The following is a 24,701-nucleotide window of genomic DNA, read 5'->3' on the forward strand; positions in this document are numbered from 1 at the left end:
GGCATGAACCCGTGTCCCCTGCATCGGCAGGCGGACTCTCAACCACTGCGCCACCAGGGAAGCCTGTCTCCAGGGTTTTGATCATAAATGCGTGTTGAATTTTGTCGAGAGCTTTCTCTGCATCTATTGAGATTATCATATGGTTTTTCTCCTTCAATTTGTTAATATGGTGTATCATGTTGATTGACTTGCGTATATTGAAGAATCCTTGCATTCCTGGGATAAACCCCACTTGATCATGGTGAATGATCCTTTTAATGTGCTGTTGGATTCTGTTTGCTAGTATTTTGTTGAGGACTTTTGCATCTATGTTCATCAGTGATATTGGCCTGTAGTCTTCTTTCTTTGTGACATCTTTGTCTGGTTTTGGTATCAGGGTGATGGTGGCCTCGTAGAATGAGTTTGAATAATATTTCACTGTTTCAATGTGTCATAATTTGTTTAACCATCCTAGCAAAGCATTGTATGTAGTTTGCAGTTAAAAAAATACTTTTAGGTAAAATTCATATAACATTATAAAATTAACCATTTTATTTATTTATTTAATTTTTTTTTTGTGGTACACGTGCCTCTCACTGCTGTGGCCTCTCCCATTGCGGAGCACAGGCTCCGGACGTGTAGGCCAGCGGCCATGGCTCACAGGCCCAGCTGCTCCACGGCATGTGGGATCTTCCCGGACTGGGGAACGAACCCACGTCCCCTGCATCAGCAGGCGGACTCTCAACCACTGCAGCACCAGGGCAGCCCCACAATTAACCATTTTAAAGTGAACATTTCAGTGGCATGTAGTATATTCACAATGTTGTACCACCACCCCTCTAAAATAGTTCCAAAACATTCCTAGCATCCCAAAAGGAAACATTGTACCCACTAAGCAGTTACTCCCATTCCTCCCTTCTCCCAGCGCTTGGCAACCACGAACCCGCTTTTTCCATCTGTGGATTAATTTATTCTGGATATTTCATATAAATGGAATCACACACATATGACCTTATGTGACTGGCTTCTTTCCCTTAACGTAATGTCTTCAAAGTTCATCTGCACTGTAGCATGTGTCAGTATTTAATCCCTTTTAATGGCTGAATAATATTTCATTGTTAGTGTACACTACAGTTTGTTTATCCATTCACCTGTAGATGGAAATTCAGGTTTACACCTTTCGACTATTTGTAAATAGTGCTGCTATGAGCATGCATAGACATATATTTGAGCTCTTGTTTTCAATTCCCTTGGGTATATACTTAGGAGTAAAAGTTCTGGGTCATATAGCAATTCCATGCTTATCTTTGAGGAATCACCAAATTTTGTTCCACTATTTTACATTCCTATCAGCAAGGTACAAGTGTTCCAATTCCTCCACATTGTTGCCAACACTTGCTTTTTTCCTTTAAAAAATAATTATTATTACAGCCATCCTAGTGGATGTAGGAAGCATGATTTTTTTTTTTAAGGAATATAGTTGGTTTTATGAGACATTTTATACAAACTTCATGGTAACCACAAGACATAAACCTAGAACAAAACACAAAACATAAAAAAGAAAGCAGAGAAAACATCATAGAAAACCACCAAACCAAAATGGCAGACAGAAACATAATGAAAAAGAAACAATGGAGATATAGAACAAGAAGAAAACAAAAGATATAACTGTGGTACTAAGTCCTCGTCTACCAAAGAGTATTGAAGTCACTAATAAAAGACGCATTGTTGAATGGATTAAAAATCAAGACCCAACTACATGCTGCCTCTAGGAGACTCACCTAGTCTAATGGCAAAGATAGGCTCAAAGTGAAGGAAAGGTAGATGACACTCCAAATATCAGACAAAATAGATGTGAAGCCAAAAAAATAATAACAGGAGACAAAATGGGTGCTATGTAAAGACAAAGGAGACAATGCACCAAGAAGACATAACAACAATAACAAAAAGACATAACAGTTACAAATACATATGCACCTGATATGGGAGCATCAAAATATATAAAGCAATTATTAACAGACCTAAAAGGAGAAACTGACAGCAACACAATAGTAGTAGGAAACTTTAACACCCCACTTACATAAATGCGTAGCTCTAGATCATGCAGACAGAAAGTCAACAAAACAACAACAACAAAACCAGTGGTCTTAAATGAAACATTAGACAGGTGGATTTCAAAATTCATGCCAAACATTCTGTCCAAATGCAGCAGAATACACATTATTCTCAAGTGCACATGGAACTTTCTCAAGGATGGACTCCATGTTAGGAGGAAAAAACAAGTCTCAGTAAGAAAGTGTTGATAAAGACTGAAATCATGTCAAGCCTCTATTCCACTCACGATGGTATGAAACTAGAAGTCACCTACAAGAACAAAACTGGAAATATATGGAGAATAAATAACATGCTACTAAATAACTATTGGGTCAACAAAGTATTCAAAGGAGAAATCAAAAAATACCTAAAGACAAATCAAAAATAAAATATGCCATACAAAAATGTATATGATGCAGCAAAACAGTACCAAGAGGAATGTTTATAGCAATAGAGGCCTACCTCAATAAACAAGAAAAATCTCAAATAAACAATCTAAACTTACATCTCAAGCAATTACTTAAACTCCTGGGAAAAACTGAAGAGGAGGGAACACTTCCCAAACTCATTCTATGAAGCCACCATCACCTTGATACCAAAACCAGACAAAGTTGTCGCAAAGAAAGAACACTACAGGCCAATATCACTGATGAACATAGATGCAAAAATCCTCAACAAAATACTACCAAACACAATCCAACAGCACATTAAAAGGATCATACACCATGATCAAGTGGGGTTTATCCCAGGAATGCAAGGATTCTTCAATATATGCAAATCAATCAATGTGATACACCATATTAACAAATTGAAGGAGAAAAACCATATGATCATCTCAATAGATGCAGAAAAAGCTTTTGACAAAATTGACCCCAATTTATGATAAAAACCCTCCAGAAAGTAGGCATAGAGGGAACTTTCCTCAACATAATAAAGGACAGATATGACCCACAGTCAACATCATTCTCAATGGTGAAAAGCTGATACCATTTCCTCTAATATCAGGAACAAGACAAGGTTGTCCACTCTCACCAATATTATTAACATAGTTTTGGAAGTTTTAGCCAGAGCAATCAGAGAAGAAAAAGAAATAAAAGGAATCCAACTCAGAAGAGAAGGAAAGCTGTCACTGTTTGCAGATGAATGATACTATACATAGAGAATCCTAAAGATGCTACCAGAAAACTTCTAGAACTAATCAATGAATTTGGTAAAGTAGCAGGATACAAAATTAATGCACAGAAATCTGTTGCATTCCTATACACTAATGATGAAAAATCTGAAACAGAAATTAAGGAAACACTCCCATTTACCATTGCAACAAAAAGAATAAAATACCTAGGAACAAACCTACCTAAGGAAGCAAAACCTGTATGCAGAAAACTATAAGACACTGATGAAAGAAATTAAAGATGATACAAACAGATGGAGAGATATATCATGTTTTTGGATTGGAAGAATCAACATTGTGAAAATGACTCTACTACCCAAAGCAATCTACAGATTCAGTGATCCCTAGAAAACTACCAATGGCATTTTTCACAGAACTAGAACAAAAAATTGCACAATTTGTATGCAAACACAAAAGACCCCCGAATAGCCAAAGCAATCTAGAGAAAGAAAAACAGAGCTGGAGGAAACAGGCTACCAGACTTCAGACTACACTACAAAGCTACAGTCATCAAGACAGTATGTTACTGGCACAAAAACAGACATATAGATCAATAGAACAGAATAGAAAGCCCAGAGATAAACCCACACACATATGGTCACCTTATTTGTGATAAAGGAGGCAAGAATATACAATGGAGAAAAGACAGCCTCTTCAATAAGTGGTGCTGGGAAAAGTGGACAGCTACATGTAAAAGAATGAAATTACAACATTCCCTTACACGATACACAAAAATAAACTCAAAATGGATTAAAGACCTAAATGTAAGGCCAGACACTATCAAACTCTTAGAGGAAAACATAGGCAGAAAACTCTATGACATAAATCACAGCAAAACTCTTTTTGACCCACCTCCTAGAGAAGTGGAAATAAAAACAAAAATAAATGGGACCGGGGTTCCCTGGTGGTGCAGTGGTTGAGAGTCTGCCTGCCGATGCAGGGGACAAGGGTTCGGGCCCTGGTCCAGGAAGATCCCACATGCTGTGGAGTGGCTGGGCCCGTGAGCCACGGCCGCTGAGCCTGCGCATCTGGAGCCTGTGCTCTGCAACGGGAGAGTCCACAACAGTGAGAGGCCCCTGTACCACAAAAAATCAATCAATCAATCAATCAATCAATCAATAAATGGGACCTAGTGAAACTTATAAGCTTTTGCACAGCAACGGAAAACATAAGGCGAAAAGACAACCCTCAGAATGGGAGAAAATATTTGCAAATGAAGCAACTGACAAAGGATTCATCTCCAAAATTTACAAGCAGCTCAGTATGAAAAAACAAACGACCCAATCCAAACATGGGCAGAAGACCTGCATAGACATTTCTCCAAAGAAGATATACAGGTTGCCAACAAATACATGAAAGGATGCTCAACATCACTAATGATTAGAGAAATGCAAATCAAAACTACAATGAGATATCATCTCACACCAGTCAGAATGGCCATCATCAAAAAATCTACAAACAGGGCTTCCCTGGTGGCGCAGTGGTTTAGAGTCCGCCTGCCGATGCAGGAGACACGGGTTCGTGCCCTGTTCCGTGAAAATCCCACATGCCGTGCAGCGGCTGGGCCCGACAGCCATGGCCACTGAGCCTGCGCGTCTGGAGCCTGTTCTCTGCAACGGTAGAGGCCACAAGAGTGAGAGGCCCGCATACCAAAAAAAGAAAAAAATCTACAAACAATAAATGCTGTAAAGGGTGTGGAGAATAGGGAACCCTCTTGCACTGTTGGTGAGAATGTAAATTGATACAGCCACTATGGAGAACAGTATGGAGGTTCCTTAAAAAACTAAAAATAGAACTACCATACGACCCAGCAATCCCACTACTGGGCATATATCCTGAGAAAACCATAATTCAAAAAGAGTCATGTACCACAATGTTCACTGCAGCTCTATTTACAATAGCCAGGATACAGAAGCAACCTAAGTGTGTATCGACAGATGAATGGATAAAGAAGATGTGGCACATATATACAATGGAATATTACTCAGCCATAAAAAGAAATGAAACTGAATTATTTGTAGTGAGGTGGATGGACCTAGAATCTGTCATACAGAGTGAAGTCAGTCAGAAACAGAAAAACAAATACCATATGCTAACACATATGTATGGAATCTAAAAAAAAAAAAAGAAAGAAAAAAAATTTGTTCTGAAGAACCTGGGGGCAGGACAGGAATAAAGACACAGACATAGAGAATGAACTTGAGGCCATGGGGAGGGGGAAGGGTAAGCTGAGACAAAGTGAGTGGCATAGACATATATACACTACCAAATGTAAAATAGATAGCTAGTGGGAAGCAGCCACATAGCACAGGGAGATCAGGTTGGTGCTTTGTGACCACCTAGAGGGGTAGGTTAGGGAGTGTGGGAGGGAGATGCAAGAGGGAGGAGATATAGGGATATATGTATATGTATAGCTGATTCACTTTGTTGTAAAGCAGAAACTAACACACCATTGTAAAGCAATTTTAGTCCAATAAAGATGTTAAAAAAATTAATAAAAAGTAAAATAAAAATTCCAACACAGGGGGGCTTCCCTGGTGGTGCAGTGGTTAAGAATCTGCCTGCCAATGCAGGGGACATGGGTTCGAGCCCTGGTCCAGAAAGATCCCACATGCTGTGGAGCAACTAACCCCATGCACCACAACTACTAAGACTGTGCTCTAGAGAGCCATAACTACTGAGCCCACGTGCCACAACTACTGAATCTCACGCACCTAGAGCCTGTGCTCCACAAAAAGAGAAGTCACTGCGATGAGAGCTCATGCACAGGGAAATTGAAGAGAACTGACTCTTGGATTAATATTTCCACTTAGGACTCCTGCACTGGACTGGCCTTTAGTGAGAACTGCTGGCCTGAAAATCACCTTAAAACAATACTCAAGCAGAAGAGAAACTACCAGACAAGGATGAGAAGACATTTGAAGTAGATATCTAACCCAAGATGCCAGATTAGGGCTATATACCAATTACTTTGATAATTGCTCACCTTTTTTTCTTATGAAACAAATGTATTTCACAATCTTATGCAGAGTTTCGAATTAATCCAGTTGTGTTTATGGTCAATGACCTATATCCAGTACTTCTCTGTTACCTTCGTGGATTTCTCCAGTCCAAGGTTCTAACTGCATGGTCCTTAGGAAATTATTCCAGAATAAATAAATCACAGTTCTTTTCAGGCCACTACCAATATTACTAGGTGGCCAATTAATAGTACCTGATTTGACCTTGACCATAAACATGAACTTTCTATTATGATAACTCAAGCTCAGTCAGAACAAGGAGCTGAATCTCAGTCAAAAACTGAAACTCCTGATTAGAAGGAAACCTCTCACAATTAAGGGATGGCTTTATATGGTTAACACCAGGCTATGGTCATTTAAGTTTAAAGGGTCCTTTATGTTGGGAAGAATTAAATCATACTAAGGATAATCAGCCTAGCAGCACTAGGAAATTAGGCTGGGTGCCTTATGAACAATGCCTACATATCATTATCTTAGTGACAGTCTGGAACAGACTGAGTCAGAAGACCAGAGATTCACTGGGTTGCACATAATGGAACTGAATAGATTTGTGGTACTAATTTATGGCCTTGACTTCCCACAAGATGGATAGGAAGATGTGCCCTAGGATTCCCTTGGACTGAAGATCATTTATGTAATAATTTAGATATGGCCCTAGCAAATTTATAATTCATGCAAGCTTAATGGGTCAAGAGATCCGTATTTCGCTGGTATGACTATTTAGCAGTCATTTTTGTGCCTTCAGTAGAATTGGAGAATGTAACTGATCAGACCAAAGCCTAAGTTCACTCCCAGGTCTTAAATAATGGTAATCAGGCTATTAGCCTACTGAATTCTGAGGTCTCTGGCGAGAAAAGTGGTGCTACAAAACCACGTGGGCCTTGATATCCCTACAGCATCTCAGGGAGGCCTCTGTGCCATAATTCAAACTGAATGCTGTGTTTTCATACCCAGTTAATCCTCTAATATAACACACTTAATGAACCATATGAAAAATCAGACCCTAGTCTTGGTAACCTATTCAGAAGTTGTTTTGATATAGCAAGCTCTTGGTTTAAATATTTACCTATACGTCTATTAATGCTCTTAGCTATATTATTTATATTTTGCCTGTCTTACAAAATTGTTGTGTCTTGCATTACCAGATATGTCACCGAGCCTCTGATAAAATGACCAGGCAACTTGAAGCAGTTGACCAGATATGTAGTTCTGTATGTGATCACTGATGGTATTGGTATTAGTGTAACTCTAAATACGAGAAGAAGCTATAAAAGGGGATCTTTTCCTGGAACATAACAAAATAATAAAACAGGTGGTCCAGAGATTTCTGGCTACTGTTAACAGGGCCTAGTCCACTAATAGCACATCGAGTGGCCTATCAGTGGAATCCTTGCCGGACTTAGGAATGAGAATTCCTAGCACCCTTGGGACAAAATGGTCATGGAACGCCTCCTAAACCATAGTTGAATCTGTGATCATAAGGGGGCCCTGCCAACTAAAAATTTCTGCTTTCCATATGGTTCTACAAGGATTAGGTCACTGGTCACTGCTGTCTCTGACCTTTGCCACTCCCAGAAAGTAGAGATGAGGAATGATGCACTCTGTGCTCTGGGAAAAACTGGCCAAATAGGCCTTCAGATAGTTAGATATTTTCAGGAGATTTTATGAGCCCAATGCTTGCATCTCCTCATAACTAGAAAAGCACTAAAATCATTAATGGTGACATCTGCTCCTCAGGACTAGCAGCAAGGCTCTGCCAAAATGTGTGCTTGACTCCAAATACCCGCCCACTGCTTCACTAAAATCATAGATAATACTGACCTCTCCTCCTGCCTCTTCAGAGCAGGTACCTCACAGCTATCTGAGATGCTTCTCCCAGGCTATAGTCCTCATTTCCCACCCCCCACCCCAACCCACAATAAATCTTAACTCACCACTTTCATTTTGTACTTTTTTTTTTTTTTCTGTCAACAAAGTTAAATTCATTTGTTCAGATGACTAAGGCTTTACTACTTGTAGAAAAGACTTTTAAGGTTTCTATTTGCACTTGATTAGCCCTAAGGAAGCTGTGAATTAGATTTTGGGTGAGGGAGCCTTTCCAGTGGTTTGAGCTTGAAAAGGCCTTTTCCTTTTGGCTTCAAGTTTTACCAGGTTGAGCTAATTAGGCTCAGTCTCAGGTCACTGTGGGCTGTATTTACATTTCTAATTTGCAGAGATTTGCAAGACAAGGCAGTTGCTTTTAATTCTCCAAAGCACTGGTCTGCCACCCAACGATAATAAAAGATTGATTTGCCCAACTGCTTTTCCTTTAATTTGCTTTTATAAAGTATCAGTAAGATTTCCAACTAAAAGTTTGCCTTCAAAAGTTTGCACAAACTACATTGTAAAGCAACTATACGCCAATAAACAAATAAATAAATAATATATGTGATTCTAGGGAGAAAAAAAGTTTCCACAAGACATTCAACAAAGGCCCTCTTTCTGAGTGCATAGGTTAGACCCAGAGCAAAATCACTTATTTTTATTAGCCCCTGAATGTTAAGTTCCCAGTTTTTACTTATTTGTATGGCTCAAGTAATCCTATTGGTTTCCTTTAGTATGTTTAATTAATATTGTCTGAGGGGCAGATTTATATGCCCTGTCTTACAATACCAGGCAGGGGAAGCATTCCCCAATGAAACATTTCTACCCTAGAATATAGTTAGGCAAAAGAGATGTAACCATCTTATATAAATCCATTTAAACATACAAATTTTATACACCTTGATCTCAATTCTATGAATTTCTTTACTTTTAACATTAGTTTCCCACAGGATCCCATCAAGAAGCCTTGGTTTTACAAGTCCAGGAATCAACACTTTTTTCTTTTTTTAAATCCCCTGATCATTTAATCTGTTTTTCTATAAAACAGTTGGGGTCCCTAGTGAGGGGTTCAGCCAAGGGACTCAAGCCCTTTTGTCAATCTTTAACTTGATTAATTGCCCTATTCCCTCAAGCAATTACTGGTAAGGTATCAGAATGTAATTTTTTCAGCCTTTTTTAACTGGGGTAAATAGAGCTGACTTATTTGGGGCCCTTTAGTGTTGGGGACCAATAAGGGGGTCCCCTTGGTCCACCCAACTTTAGATAGAAGTCTGAAAAGATGTTTTATCAAGCTGTCTTTCTCTAACTTAACTGCATATGCAATAAAAGTGCCCCATCTTCATCACTTTCAGGGCAAGGTTTCCTTTATCCCAATTAAGCAAGTACAAACCTGGCCGGCCTGTTAGTTGGAGGGTGGCATTCTGTCAATCCTCTTCTTTTGTTTTGAAAGCTTTGTTCCTCAACTGGTTTGTCAAGACAAAAATCACTAGTGACAATCATGTTAAGGCAGGAGTTAGATGGGCTCAAAGCTAGACATTTACAACCAGTGTCCTGTTTGCATTTCCTCAAGAAGGAGGCAGGTGGGTTCTAGGCTAGATATTTACAACCAGCCTCCTGTTTACACTGTGAGATGGAAATAACAGGGACAGGAAAAATAGCTGGACTTTGTTTCCTGTGGTCACTTTAAGATAACAGTTAAGGCAGGGACAGAGGAGCTAAACCCTGTTTAAGTAATAGATCAAGAAGTCACACATTTCCCATTCTTGGGGCAAGGGAGACACTGCGCACGCCCAGAAAGGCTCCTTGGAGGTGAAAAGGAGGGGCTGTATCTCTGCCTTGCTTCAGTCTTAAATAACAAACTGCTTCTCCGGGTGCTCTCCCACTTCTTGTGCTATGCCTCTAATAATAAACTTTGCACCTGTTTTTAGAATTTTTGTCTTAAAACATTCTTGCTTTCAAATGCAGGCAAGAGCCAGGGAAAATTTGCTTCTAGCCTCTGGACCTTGCTGTTCTAATGGCTAGGATTCCTGGTTTTCAAGGATACACAGGTTCAAAATTTCTGGGCAGGGAACTAAGATCTCGCTTCAAGCCACCACTCACTGCTGCCTCTCTGAGATCCATGCAGTGGGCCAATGGGCTGTTTGTGAGCTTAACTCCTTTATGTTTTACTCTAGATTTCTTTCAGCTCTATTATGCATCTGGGTTTTTCCCTCACGTAGTATAAGACCACTGTGGGTGCTCAGATCACAGAGTAGGCAGCTCCTGTGTGTGTCTCCAGCAGAGCCAGTTTTTGATTAAAATGAGTGGGCTTCCCTTATAGGACAGCAGCATGGTAAGAAGACTTGCATTCACCACTCTTGAAAGCTGCCTGAGAAAGCCAGGAGGAGGCATCCCTTCTTCAGAGCTGAAAGCTGTCATGAGATATCTTCACTTTTATTTCAACAAGCCTGATTAATCTAGACAATTCAAAGGCAAATGACAGGCCATTCTTTCACCTAATTACCCAGCCCAACCTCTACTCAGTGTTTTTTAACTGAGCAAAGTACTCCCAGTCTTTCAACTGAGGATAAACCACTATGTGTCTAAACTGAGCAAAATTCTTCCCAGTTTCTTTCAACTGAGGATAACGCAGGTACCACTTCTAAAAGGTAAGTTTCAAGGGAACCGACTCCTCTAGGGAGTTTGACACCACTGATAAAACTTAGTATCATTAGCTAAAAACAGCAAATCTGAGAACCAGGAGACAATGACCTCAGTTCACCTGGACACTCCATGGAGGTGCACAGACACAAGAGGACTCTGCTGTTTCCAAGGCCCCAGATCCTTACAGAGTTCAGTGAAAGAAGTTTGCTCTGTGTGCCTTCGTTGGTGACCAAACCATCAGACTGAAAAAAAAAGCACAACCTAAATGCTGACAATTATGATTTATTCCGCCCACTTACTCAGGACTTACTGAGGACTACAGCCCAAGAGGGGCAATTAGCTCTTAAAGAGTGTTCCGAAGAAGTAAGGGGGAAGTTTTGCAAAAAAACAAGCACAGGTAGTCAGAACATGAAACGATTACCACTAATTTAAAAAGACATCTTGAGTTAAGGAATTTAGTGCTTTTCTCTGAATGGGAAAATGCAAACCTGGGCCCAGTGAAATCATTCCTAGATATGTATCTTAACCATCTTAGGCCAGTACCCTGTTTTTCTCCACCCTAAATTCCCTTACATGGCATATATGCAGGTGGCTGCAGAGGCTCATATTTCCATTTCCTCAGCATCCTTCCATTACTAAGGCAGCAGGTGACATTTTCTGCCCACATTTTCTGCAAATAAATGGATTTCCTTACATCTGCTTTTTAAACACTTTCTTCGCGCACTCCATATCCATCTGAGTGCACTCTAACACCACCACACAAAAACGTCCCCTGCCATAGCGCTCAGAGACCCAAGATACCGGCTTGCTTTCGCCATACCTACGCAACGGAGCCCTCCATTAACCTTTCCGCAAAACGCGTCTTTCCCTCCGCCCCGTCACCCCAAAACGCCCAAAACGGAAGTGGCTTAGCCTTGAGCGTGGCCAGCAGGTTAGTACATGGTCTCCTCTGGGTCACGTCTGGCTGGGATCCCAAGCGACCTCAGCTTATAAAATTAAATTACGTAAATTGGTAAAGACCATTCCCTTTACGCCACTCTTACACGCAAACTAAGATCCCCTGACCCTGGGAAACCCTTCGGGCCATCCACAAGTTAAACTGAAACGGCCGCTGCCTTGCCAGCAGGAGCCTGGGTTGCATCACCCACCCAACAAAGGTCCTTTTGTGGGGCTGCCCTTAGCATTGCCTGCACAAATATCCAAAAGGTTTGCTACGAATACATCCCTAAACTTTGCCTCTCGTTTTGTCGTCAGCCTTCCTGCAGGTAAGGTGTAAAGTCAGGCGAAATAAGTTCACGCAGCGACCTCTCTGGAGCATCGATCATCCTCCTCTCTCCGGCGTGCGACCTAGTCGACCCTCCAGCCTCCGCAGCTCCGCCCCCGCACAAGAGGGCATGCGAACGGTCAGGCAGTCCACTGGATGACTTACTTCTTCTCCCGGCAAGATGGCGGGGGGCGAGGCTTGTGTGACTTCGGGACAGCCACATCTTTCTCGCCAGGATCTCGCCACATTGGTAAGGCTTCCCTGTAGGTGGATTGGAGTGAGCTCAGGAGTGGGGATGACCTGGCCTCCGGGAGGCGTTGAGTCATGGCAATACCTGGCTGTCGGTAGCCTGGGTTAGGAAGGAGACGCGAGCCCGGGCTTTCTCAGGAGCGCTCCAGCAGGGCTGCCACTTGGGCATGGGGGTGTAAATGAGGTCGTGGGACCTGGAAACCCCGAAGGTTTCGGTTGGAAAGTCATAGTTTTAAGTGCCATTAAGGTATTTTCCTCTGAAGATCTGGAAAAAGAGTGTGTTAGCATCTTTAATTATGGGAAGGAACTGTTTACATTGTCCTTGGTGTTAATTCTCCTAAAGTTTGGGACTCCGGCCTTCCAAATCTTCTAGAGTTAGTGAAAATAATAGTCTCTTTTGTAAGTCTAAAGGCCTTTTAGGACTTATTAGCCCCAAGATTATGACTCTGGAATAAAGAATGCCTTAACAAGAAAGATATTTTTTGGAAAGCAGTGGAGCGTTGAGTAGATGGTGGCAAGCTGTAGATACAGAACGTGAAATCTAAGTTCTGGTTTGTCTTTTGTTAGGTAGTTTAAACTAAAATGTTTCATTGCAGGACGTTGCCAGGTTGACTCCACTCTCGCAGGAAGTTATCAGCAGACAAGCCACAATTAATATAGGTAAGCATAAATTATTGCATAGAGTGTTACCTTTCTGGAGGACTGACTTGGTTGCTTTTCCATGATGATTTTTGATTTCTTCATTTTCCGTTAACTGAATTATAGGAGGATTCGGATATATAAGGAATAGATTTCGGCCCTTATGAGCAAGCACCTGCTCGATTTCTTGGGAAACACAGTATTCTCCATTAGAATGGGAAGGCATAGATACACGTAGAGGTATATGCATGTGTAGCAGAAGGTTAAAGAAGAGGTGAAAATGCTTTTTGTACAGGATTATTTTAAGAACAGTGCCCTTAACAGGGCCTGAAAAGTTTTATTTGATATCTAATCTATTATTAGAATAATCTTTTATTTATATTATTAGTTGACACTTTTGTAATTTTGAAGAGAACTTAATTGAGTATAAACCTCAGATATTTTAGCATCTGTATTGGCACTAAAACCTATTAAGTCTTATCTACAGTTATGAAAAAATTGTAAAACGTTATATCATTCTTAACATGTATTTAATTCTTGTAATTAAACTGATGTTGTTTTCTAATTTTCATGGATTCCTTCTCTTTTTTTCCCCCCGCTATGGGATTTTCATGTATGTTTACCTCAATCAAAATACTGGCGGTCTTCCCTGGTGGCGCAGTGGTTGAGAGCCCGCCTGCCAATGCAGGGGACACGGGTTCGTGCCCCAGTCCGGGAAGATCCCACATGCCGCGGAGCGGCTAGGCCTGTGAGCCATGGCCGCTGAGCCTACGCGTCCGGAGCCTGTGCTCCGCAACGGGAGAGGCCACAACAGTGAGAGGCCCGTGTACAACACACACACACACACACACACACACACACACACACACACACACACACACACACACACACACACACACACACACACACACACACACACACACACACACACACACACACACGCAAGTTTCTAATTATACAAAATTTTGTGTGTTTTTCAATGAATGTTTATTTCAAGTGAACTGTTCTTTTTGTGAGTAATAAGTTGAGTAGCTTATGTTACACTAAGTATGGTTTTTAAATAAAGTTTTCAGGTACATGGAAAGTTATTTTTGGTCATGTTTCAGAAAAAGTTTTGTGTTGAAAAGAATACATGGAGGTGGAAAATGAAATCACTGGTGGTTGTTGGTTGAACTATTTACAATGAGTTATGCCTTTTGTTTTTCTAACTTTACTGAAATATTTGGTGTAATGGAATGCATGTAAATTAATTTTATTTGGTCTTTGTAGGTACAATTGGTCATGTTGCCCATGGAAAATCTACTGTTGTAAAAGCTATTTCTGGAGTTCACACTGTCAGATTCAAAAATGAACTAGAAAGAAATATTACAATCAAGCTTGGGTATGCTAATGCCAAGGTACATAGTATACTGTGGAAGGACAAATCATTTTACTTGAATTTTTAGATATGCAAGTGACAAATTCAGTTTTTTCATTGAAACTTTTAGATTTACAAACTTGATGATGGAAGTTGTCCTCGACCAGAATGTTATAGATCTTGTGGAAGTAGTACACCTGATGAGTTTCCTACAGACATTCCAGGGACCAAAGGGAACTTCAAACTCGTCAGGTGATCATTTTTGTGTTAAACACACTTTTTTGTCTTGTGCTCATGGAACAAATTAATTGAGAATGTAAACAATGATTCAAACCTAAGCTTGATACAGATGGATTTTTGCCAAAACGTTTTCTAGCTAAGAAATTTACAGTTTACAGTAGTCACTAATTACTTTTTTAAGAGTTTGTTGTTATGCACTTAAAGCTAGAAAAATAAATTGAGAGGCCAGTTAGTTAAATCTAAGCTAAAATATGTACATGTGGGTTCTATAAAGAATTACCAGAATAAAATAATTACGTTTAGTGGGTTTTTTTTTTTTCCAGGCTTCCTTTGTTTCTTTTTCTTCAGAGGAGACCAAAGACTTTCTTAATTATGTCTTTTTAATACTTTTGTCTGTCTCTATCCGTTTTTGGAATGTTTTTGTGTGTCTTAATTCCTCAGAACCCTGACGTCCACCAACCAACACATGTAGGTATTAGAATTACCCAAAGAAGTTTTAGATCATAAGGACGTGAATATTCAATTTTTGAAAATGGTAACAGTTTTGAAAGCATAGTTATTTTTCTTCGTTGGACTGCCCTGAATTAGGCTGGCAATTTCACTTAGTCTTTCAAGACACTAGGAACCCTTGAGCAAACTTCTTTTTTGAATGACAATTTTCATTCTCATAACACAAATGTGGTTTCTTTAATGTTTTATTGTTTGTTTGTTTAAACAATTTGTTTTGCTTCACATGACTACAGTTTTACGCTTTCTATGAAAACATCAAAAATCTCTTAAACTTTTTTCATACAAATTTTAAAAACTAAAATTACTCAAAATCTATATGCTTCTATGTTGCTGAATTTTTTTTTTTTATTAAGATCAGGCTAGACCTAAAATTATTAATCATTGCAAATGTAACACTTTCTTTCATTTTCCAGCAGCTCTGCTCCATGTTTTCATTTTTAATTTTGAAATAATTATAGTGTAACAGGAAGTTGGAAAGATAACATAGAGGACCTACATGTCTTTAACTCATTTTGCCCTACTAGTTAATAGTACTACATCAAACTACAGTATAACATCAAAACAAAGAAATAACTGTTGATATAAAGTACGTATATGCATCTACCTTATTTTTTCACATTTCCATTCCTGTAACCACCAGTACTTTCTGGATAACAGAGATATTACACAAAGATCGCTCCATTTTCCCCCACTATTCTTAATGCCTGGGAAATACTAATTGTTATCTTAACTGTAATTTTCTTATTTCAGAAATGTCGTATACATTAAATACAATATATTGCTTTTTGAAACTGACTTTTCCACTCATTACAATATTTTTGAGAGCTGTCCAGGTTTTTGAGCATGTCCGTAGTTCATTTTCTTTTTTTTTTTAATAGACTTTTTTAGAGAGTTTTAGATTGAAATCAGTATTGAGCAGAAGGTACAGAAGATTTCTCATCCTCAGTGTACAAACATAGCCTACCTCATTTTCAGCATTCCCTACCAGAGTGGTATATTTTTTACAGTTGATTCACCTGTTTTGACAAATCATTATGATCTAGAGTCCATGGTCTACATATGGTTTACTCTTGATGTTTTACATGCTGTGCATTTGCAAAAGTTTTTGACACGTATTCATTGTTATACTGTGATACAGAGTGGTTTTGCTGCCCTAAAAATCCTCTGTATCCTGTGTATTCATCTTTCCCTCCTTCGTAACCCCTGGCAACTACTGATTTTTTTAATTGCATAGTTTTCCCTTTTCCAGAATAGTAAATAGTTGGAAACATGCAGTATTTAGCTTTTTTAGATTGGCTTCTTTTACTTAATAGTATGCCTTTATTTTCCATATCAATTTGTAACTGGTAACTCGTTTCTTTATACCACTGAACAATATTTTGTTCCCTGGGTATATCACAGCGTATGTATCCATTCACCTACAAAAGGACATCTTGGTTGCTTTTATGTTTTGACAGTTATGAATAAAGCTGCTGTAAATCTGCATGCAGGTTTTTTTTGTATGTGGACATAGGTTTTCAACTGATTTGAGTAAATAAATACTAAGAAGTGTATTTGTTTGTGCAGATGGTAAAAGGATGTTTGATTTTGTGAGAAAGCACCAAACTCTTTCAAAATGGCTGTCCTATTTTGCATTCCGTCTAATGAATGAGAGTTGCTGTTTTTCCACATTTTGCAGCATTTGATGGTGTCAATATTAGGAATTTAAGCCATTCAAACAGTTTTTTATGTGTTTATTTTTTTAATTTGTATTTCTCTGATGACGTGATGTGCAGTGTCTTTTCATGTGCTTAATTTCTGTCTGTATATCTTTAGTGGGGTTAAGTCTGTTCAGGTCTTGAACACATTTTTTAACCTGTTCCTTATTTTGAGTTTTAAGGGTTATTTGTGTATTTTAGGTACTAGTTTGTTGTCAGATATGTCTTTTGCAGATATTTTCTCCCAGTTTGCTTGTCTTTTCATTCTCTCTCTTTTTTTTTTTTTTGTGGTGCACGAGCCTCTCACTGTTGTGGCCTCTCCCGTTGCGGAGCACACGTGCAGGCTCAGCAGCCATGGCTCACGCGCGCAGCCACTCCGTGGCATGTGGGATCCTCCCAGACTGGGGCACAAACCCGTGTCCCCTGCATCGGCAGGCGGGCTCTCAACCACTGTGCTACCAGGGAAGCCCCTTTTCATTGTCTTGACAGTGTCTTCACAGAGCAGAAATTTCCTTTCCTTTTTTTTTTTTTTTTTTTTTAATTTTTTTTGGCCACACCTTGCAGCATATGGGATCTTAGTTCCCTAACCAGGAATTGAACCCACACTCCCTGCGTTGGAAGCGCAGAGTCTTAACCACTGGACCACAAGGGAATTCCCAGAAATTTCAAATTTTGAGATGCCCAGTTTATCAGTTCTTTTTTTTTGTGGTTTGGTATTGTGCCTGAAAAGTGATCACCTTATTCAAGGTTATCTGTGTTTTCTCATATGTTATTTTCTAGGAGTTTTATAGTTTTGTGATCCTTTTGAACTCATTTTTCTACCAGGCACAAGGTCTCTGCCTAGATGCATTTTTTTGCATGTAAATGTCCAGTTGGTAAAGCACCATTTGTTGAAAAGACTGTCTTTGCCCTTGTTCCATTTTGAGAGATCAGTTAACTCTATTAATGTGGATCTGTTTATTGGGTCTCTGTTCTGTTCCATTAATATGTTTGACTGTTTTTCAGATACTGCAGTTTCTTGATTACTGTACCTTTATACTAAGTCTTGAAGTGGCCTAGTGTCCTCTAACTTTGTTATTGTTGTTCAGTACTGTGTTGGCTCTTCTGAGACTTTCACCTCTGCATATAAACTTTAGAATCAGTTTATTGATATCCACAAAATGATTGACTGGGATTTTAATGGGGATTGCATTGAATCTGTAGATCAGTTTGAAAAGAACTGACATCTTGACAATGTAGAGTCTTCCTACCCATTAACATGTGATATCTGTCTTTTTATTTAGTTCTTTGGCTTCATTCATCAGAATTTTGTAGTTTTCGTAATATAGATCTTATACATATTTTCTCAGATTTATACCTAAGTATTTTATTTTTGGGGATGCTAATGTAAATGATTTGTGTTGTTAATTTCAAATTCCACTTGTTCATTGCTGCTATTTAGGAAAGTGATTAACTTTTATATATTAACCTCAAATCTGTAGTCTTACCATAATTGCTTATTAGTTTCAGGAGTTTTTTTTGTCGCCTTTAACAATGTCATCTGCAAACAAAGGCAGTTTTATTTCTTCATTTCTAATCTGTATACCTTTTATTTCCTTTTCTTTTGTTTTTATTATACAAGCTAGGACTTCCATTACTGTGTTCAAAAGCATTGGTAGGGGCTTCCCTGGTGGTGCAGTGGTTGAGAGGCTGCCTGCCGATGCAGGGGACACGGGTTCGTGCCCCGGTCTGGGAAGATCCCACATGCCACGGAGCGGCTAGGCCCGTGAGCCATGGCTGCTGAGCCTGTGCATCCGGAACCTGTGCTCCGCAGCGGGAGAGGCCACAACAGTGAGAGACCCATGTACCGCAAAAAAAAAAAAAAGCATTGGTAAAAGGGACATTTTTGCTTTTTCCTGATCTTAGTGGAGAGCATTGCGTTTCTCACCATTAAGTATGACATCAGCTATAGGGCTTTTGTAGATACTCATTATCAGCTTGAGGAGGTTACCCCTTGTTCCTAATTTGGTGAGAGTTCATGAATGGGAGTTGAAGTTTGTCAGATACTTTTTCTGCATTTGTTTATTTGATTATGTGATTTTTCTTTAACCCGTTGATGTGATGGCTTACATTAATTGATTTTCAGGTATTGAATCAGCCTTGTATACCTGAGTTAAAACCCACTTGGTTGTGGCATGTAATTCTTTTATCCATTGTTGGATTAGATTTGCTAATATTTTGTTGAAGATTTTTACATTTATGTTCATGAGAGATATTTTCCATTAGTTTTCCTTTCTTGTAATGGCTTTGTCTGGTTTAGGTATTGGGGTAAAGCTTGCCTCATAGAATCAGAAAGTGTTTCACCTGCTTCTATCCTCTAAAGAGCAAGTAGGGTATTGGTGTAATATCTTCCTTAAATGTTTGGTAGAATTCACCCAGTGAACCCATTTAGGCCTGGTGTTTTCTGCTTGGGGAGGTTATTAATTGTTGATTGAACTTATGTAATTGATATAAACCTATTCAGATTGCTCAGGTTGATATACAGGTTTAATGCAATCCCTATCAAAATCCTAGCAAGGTTTTTTTTTGCATAGATAAAATTATTTTAAGAAAAGATAATTAAAGGTTACAGATTGGAAAGAGAAAAAATCTTGCTTCATAAGCAGGGTTGCAGGATACCAGGTCAGCACACAAAAGTTGATTATATTTCTGTGTACCAGCAATGGACGTACACACAGGAAAATCTAAACTGCTGTACTTAAGTCTCAAAAAGATGAAATACTTAGATGGAAGACACTATCTCTTTAGAGGATAGAAGCAGAGGAAGTCTATGAGGAAAGCTTTACCCTATACCAAAAGCAGAAAAAGGCATTACAAGAAAGGAAAGCTATGGGAAAATATCTCTCATGAACATATATGCAAAAATCTGTGAAAATTATGAAGTCAAAGAAAATCTAAATAGATACACTCTGTTCGCACATTGGAAACTCCAGAGAATAAAATGCTAATTCTGTTTAAACTGATATACAGGTTTAATACAAATTTTATCAAAGTGCCAGCAAGGGCTGGCTGATTAAAAGAGCTGAACTGCATGAATTTTCTAATTCCCATTATTTCTCCTTAATATGTTACTTCTCCACTTTTTATTTCCTTTCACTCACTAAGTCATTTGAGAGTTATGGCTTTGCAGGTAGTTGTAGTGTGTGTGTAAGGGAATGTACATGTGTAGAGTTTTGATTAGTTTAACAGTCCACTGATGAAAAGAACATGTTAGAGCAATGTAAAGTAATCTACTTGAAAATAATTGTATATATTACCTAACTCCTAGTGTAGGGCTGGTTCCAGCAAGTAACAAGCAAGTTTTACAATTTTAATGTTTTGGCTTTTTTAATTCATCTTAATTATAGCTTTGTATGTTACTCTTATTTAATGTAACTGCTATTTTATTGATTTCTTCTGTATTTCCCTTTTGGATTTTGTAAAACAGAAGTTTAAGACCACAAGTTAGAAGAAAGGTCACATATTTCAAACACAAATAGATGGGGCTTCAAAAGATTTGTATTCTGTGCTTGAACTTGAATGGCCTTAAATCTGTTTCAGCTTTAACAATAGAATTTTACTTGGGCAATAATTGCCCATTCTGGTGTAACTTATGTGACTCCAGTGCTTAACAGCTGCTGTTGAAGCTAGTATTCTTATTCAGTTCTGTAGTGTTAGAATACCTTTTGTTGTTGAAGATGTGAATGAAGTGTGCATGTACATAGACTGTTGAATTCACTTTTGTTGCCATTTTTGTAAATACAGTAGTTTTGCACAAAAACAAAAAAAAGTTCCAGCAAGGTTTATTGTTGGTGTATATAAAGTTATTTTAAAATTTATTTGGAGAGCTGAAATTAAATAGCTACAATTTTGGTAAAGTTAGAAAATAGAAAGAGTTAGTCTGCCTGACTTCAAAGTGTATCTAGCTGTAGTAATCAAGACTATGTATTGCTGGTGAAGGGAGACACAGATCAGTGGAACAGAGTTAGAAAACCCAGATATGGACCAACTCCAATATGTCCCAACTGATTTTTGACTAAGGTGCAGAAGCAGTTCAGCAGAGGAGAACAGGCTTTTCAACAAACAGGTGATGGAACAATTAAAAATAATTCTAGTTTTAAACCTAATGCCTTGCATTCAAAATGTACATTTTCTTTTGATGTTTGTGTGTGCTCATACATTTTGAGTGCATACTCGAAATATAGACACATTTGAGTATTAAATGGATCAAATAAAACCATAAAAACTTCTAGAAGAAAATGTAGGTAAAATTTTTTGGACAAGGGACTTGCTTTGATGTTTTTAGATATGGCAAGGTACAGTCCATGAAAAAAATTAGTAAATTGTTGTACATCAAAATTAAAAAGATATTGCTCAGCAAAAGATCTGTTGCAAGGGTCAAAAGACATAGTACTGACCCAGAGATAATATTTGTGAACATGTCCAGAAGGGACTATAACATACAGCTTTCAACTTAACAGATGAAATAAATGATCCCACTAGACAATGGTCTAAAGATTTGGATATTGTATTTGGTAGGCAAATAAACACATTTCTTATAATTCATTGTTTGGCTTTCAAATCAAGAATATTCCCAGTTTATTATTGTTATTAGTTTATTATTCCTATTTATATACTCTATAAAGTCAGTATCTTTTTCACTTTGATTGGATTGGGAGTTATCCCAAGCTTATTACAGCCTTGTCTTTAGGTAAGTTATATCTGCATATAGTTAATTTTATCTGCTTTGGAATGTATCATCAGTCATTTTAATTTCAAACGGGGAGTGTCATTTCAAAATTCTGGAAGCATCATGTTTTGTAGCCACTTTGCAGCAAGGTTAATTTCTTTCAAAGTGATCCAACTTTTAGAAGTCTGCGACTTGCATGTTTAAATGCTAGTTGATCTTAAAGCTGATTGTTATTTCTTGATTACTAGACATGTTTCCTTTGTTGACTGTCCTGGCCATGATATTTTGATGGCTACTATGCTGAATGGTGCAGCAGTGATGGATGCAGCTCTTCTGTTAATAGGTAAATAACATCAGATATGGTTTGACAAATTAGTGTGGAGCCGATCCAGTGTGGAATATTTAAAGGGGAAGAAGGGTCTCTAGTGACCATAAATGAGAATAAACTGGTCATCCAAATTAGTATCCATGCCTGCTTGCCAGCAATCATGAAATACTAAGCAAGTTAAACTGGGGCTTATATCTGGTGAAATTCTTGAGTAGTGAGGGAAAAAAACATATTTGTAAGACAGCAATGCATTTTCTTACTATCTTAGAATTTTTAATATAGTAATATGAGGGGGTGGGGAGAAGGGTATTTTTCAAATATCTTTGAGCGCTCCACTGCAATATTGACATAATGGTGTTTTTTAGATGCACATTCATGTGAAATGCTGAAATCAAGAGGTGTGTGAAGGTTTTCAGAGCTGGGAAGTTTTTTGTGCTTTCTCTGTGAGCTGTCAAGAGATTTTATTACTGGAGATTACATGAATTTTAGGGTCAAGTGTAAAGTTAGAGAGCACTGTCTCCACACAAGACCGCTTTTGTTTCTGACACCCAATTGCAAATTCAGGGACTTCTGTAAATCATCCTTAAAATTTGATAATTTATTAGACTTAAAAAACTCACTGAAAGGTGTTTTACTCACAATTACAGTTTATTATAGGGAAAGGTGCAAAATTAAGGTCAGCCAAAGGAAGAGACACAAAGGGCAGAGGCTAGGAGGGTTACAAACATGAAACTTCCATTGTCCTCTGTGTGGAGGCAGAGATTACTCTCTTGGTGTCATTATGTGACATTACATGTGAAATATTGCCAACAAGGAAGCTCACCTCAGTTTTGGTGTTCAGAGTTTTTATTGAGGTTCCATTACATACATATGAGTGATTGATTGCCCATGTGGTTGATTTTAATCTTCAAATCAGCAGAGACCTCATGTCTTCAATCCCCATGGTTGGTGTTTCTGGCATGGCCAGCCTGTTTAAGGCTATCAAGTATAGCAGCCTCTCTCTTAAGATTTGATGTAGTCTGCTCCTGCCCTGAATAAGGACACTTCTATCAGAGATGACATGGCTTATCTTCAAGAAGCCCAAAGGGAAGAACTAGACCTCTTTTGGGGCAAGGCCAAATGCTTTGTTTTATAAGGCTATGCTTTTTTTTTTTTTTTTTTAACATCTTTATTGGGGTATAATTACTTTACAATGGTGTGTTAGTTTCTAAGGCTATGCTTTTTAACAAGCATTCCGAATGGGTTTGGAACAAGGAGATGGGAGATGATCACTGGGGTACTAGACAAAACATAGTACTTTATAATACGTTGTTATTTTTGCAGGTAGTGTTTTTCCCTTTTGTTAAAATGAATAGCTGTGTTTGTTGTCTATTGCTATGTAACAGTGTACCTCAAAATGTAGTAAGTAGAAAAACAAACATTTAATCACTATTTCTGTGGCTCAGGAGTTTTGCTGTCTCGGCTCAGGGTCTCATGAAGTTATAGCCATCTGTCAGCAGAATGCAGACTTGTTACCTCAAGACTTGTCTGGTGCTGGAGAGTACACTTTTTAAAGTTCAGTCATGCCTTGGTTTCTCCTCACATGGGCCTCCATAAGCTTCCCATCTGTCCTAGTGATGGATCTTTGTTTGAGAGAAACAAAGAACTTCCAGGTTGGAAGCCAGGGTCTTTGTAACCTACTTTGAGAAGTGACGTTCCATCTCTTTTGCAGTGTTCTCTTCATTAGATGTAGGTCACTAGATCCATCCCACATTTAAAGGGAAAGATTTCACAAGGGTGTGAATGTCAGACATGGGGATCATTGAGCCATTTTTGTGGTTGTCTACATTTGTGGTTGGTTAATTATTGTTCAAAAGACTACATTAAGCAACTTTTGTACTCTTAACTATTCTGAAGCCAGAATATCCCAAAGACTACACAGAACCAGAGGGGCATGTGTTATGCCTGAGTAAAAAGCCTTTAGTGCAGTCTGAAAGAAGCCAAACTAGCTGATTCCAAGGACTGTGCATAGCACCATGAATAGGAGCCAAAAGACTGGGGAATCCAGGGCAGTCTGTCATTGAATTTAAATGTGCACACAAAGACACTTGGCACTGGTGTCCAGGAATTTGCTTTAAGACATCCGAAAGTCTCTATTAGGTGTGAACTAATTCTTATTACTCATCTTTTTTGTGTTTTAATTCTTCATAATCAACTTAGCTGGTAATGAATCCTGTCCTCAACCTCAGACTTCTGAACACCTGGCTGCCATAGAAATTATGAAACTGAAGCATATTTTGATTCTACAAAACAAAATTGATTTGGTAAAAGAAAGTCAGGCTAAAGAACAGTATGAACAGATCCTTGCATTTGTACAAGGTAAGAAGCTGTAATTAATAAATGCATGAATCAAGTTTTAAGAATTTAATTATCAAAAACGAAGTGAATCTGTGGGTAGGGTACTGAGCCCTCTTTCTCTGTATCACGTAAGGTGTTTGTTGCTTTTAGCCAGTTTATAGAAGCAGTGAAATTTGTTTCTGAGTTTGATGTGCTAAAAGTACATATTAGATAGAAAAGAAGTTACATTCTATGAAGGTTACCAGGTGGGCTTTTTTCAAACGGAAACACATTGCTTTTTTTTTTTTTTAACTGTATAACAGATTGATTATTATAATAAAAATATGGAGTACTTCACATTTCCATGTCATTCTTGCATTGGAGCCATGTTAATATTGTCTGTATTATTCTAGTTTAGGTATATGTGCTGTCAAAGTGAGCACCAGTCTGATGTTTCTAAAATTCTTTCCCAGTGATAGTAAAATGAATGAAAGTGGCTTTTTTATATATGTTGGTGTGTTTTCAAATTATTTAGACTCTCATTGAGAATCTGTTTCCCAAATTGCAACTGACAATGCTTTCTTTAATCTTTAGTGTCCCTTTCTGTAAAACATATTGTTTTC

General features: G+C 38.4%; 1 protein-coding gene and 1 non-coding gene across 9 annotated transcripts in view; one reads left to right on the forward strand and one right to left on the reverse strand.

Moving 5' to 3' along the window:
- Positions 1 to 12,083: 12,083 nt before the first annotated feature.
- LOC117310587 (eukaryotic translation initiation factor 2 subunit 3-like) overlaps positions 12,084 to 24,701 on the forward strand; it is a 44,720-nt gene continuing 32,102 nt past the window's right edge. For 2 of the 8 annotated variants that reach the window (XM_073799766.1, XM_033850286.2), the window contains exons 1-6: positions 12,094 to 12,284; positions 12,880 to 12,943; positions 14,192 to 14,319; positions 14,410 to 14,531; positions 21,683 to 21,777; positions 23,962 to 24,120. In XM_073799766.1, coding sequence (XP_073655867.1) covers positions 12,216 to 12,284; positions 12,880 to 12,943; positions 14,192 to 14,319; positions 14,410 to 14,531; positions 21,683 to 21,777; positions 23,962 to 24,120 — 637 coding nt within the window. In that variant the 5' untranslated portion in view covers positions 12,094 to 12,215. Of the gene's footprint in view, positions 12,285 to 12,879; positions 12,944 to 14,191; positions 14,320 to 14,409; positions 14,532 to 21,682; positions 21,778 to 23,961; positions 24,121 to 24,701 lie in introns of all 8 variants that reach the window. The other 6 variants (XR_012329470.1, XM_033850287.2, XM_073799767.1 and 3 more) reach the window with 5 other exon arrangements.
- LOC117310660 (U6 spliceosomal RNA) lies at positions 24,417 to 24,521 on the reverse strand. The gene has a single exon (XR_004524743.1). It is a non-coding gene; the product is annotated as a U6 spliceosomal RNA (small nuclear RNA).

The sequence above is a fragment of the Tursiops truncatus genome (assembly GCF_011762595.2).
Source record: "Tursiops truncatus isolate mTurTru1 chromosome Y unlocalized genomic scaffold, mTurTru1.mat.Y SUPER_Y_unloc_1, whole genome shotgun sequence".
NCBI lineage: Eukaryota > Metazoa > Chordata > Mammalia > Artiodactyla > Delphinidae > Tursiops > Tursiops truncatus.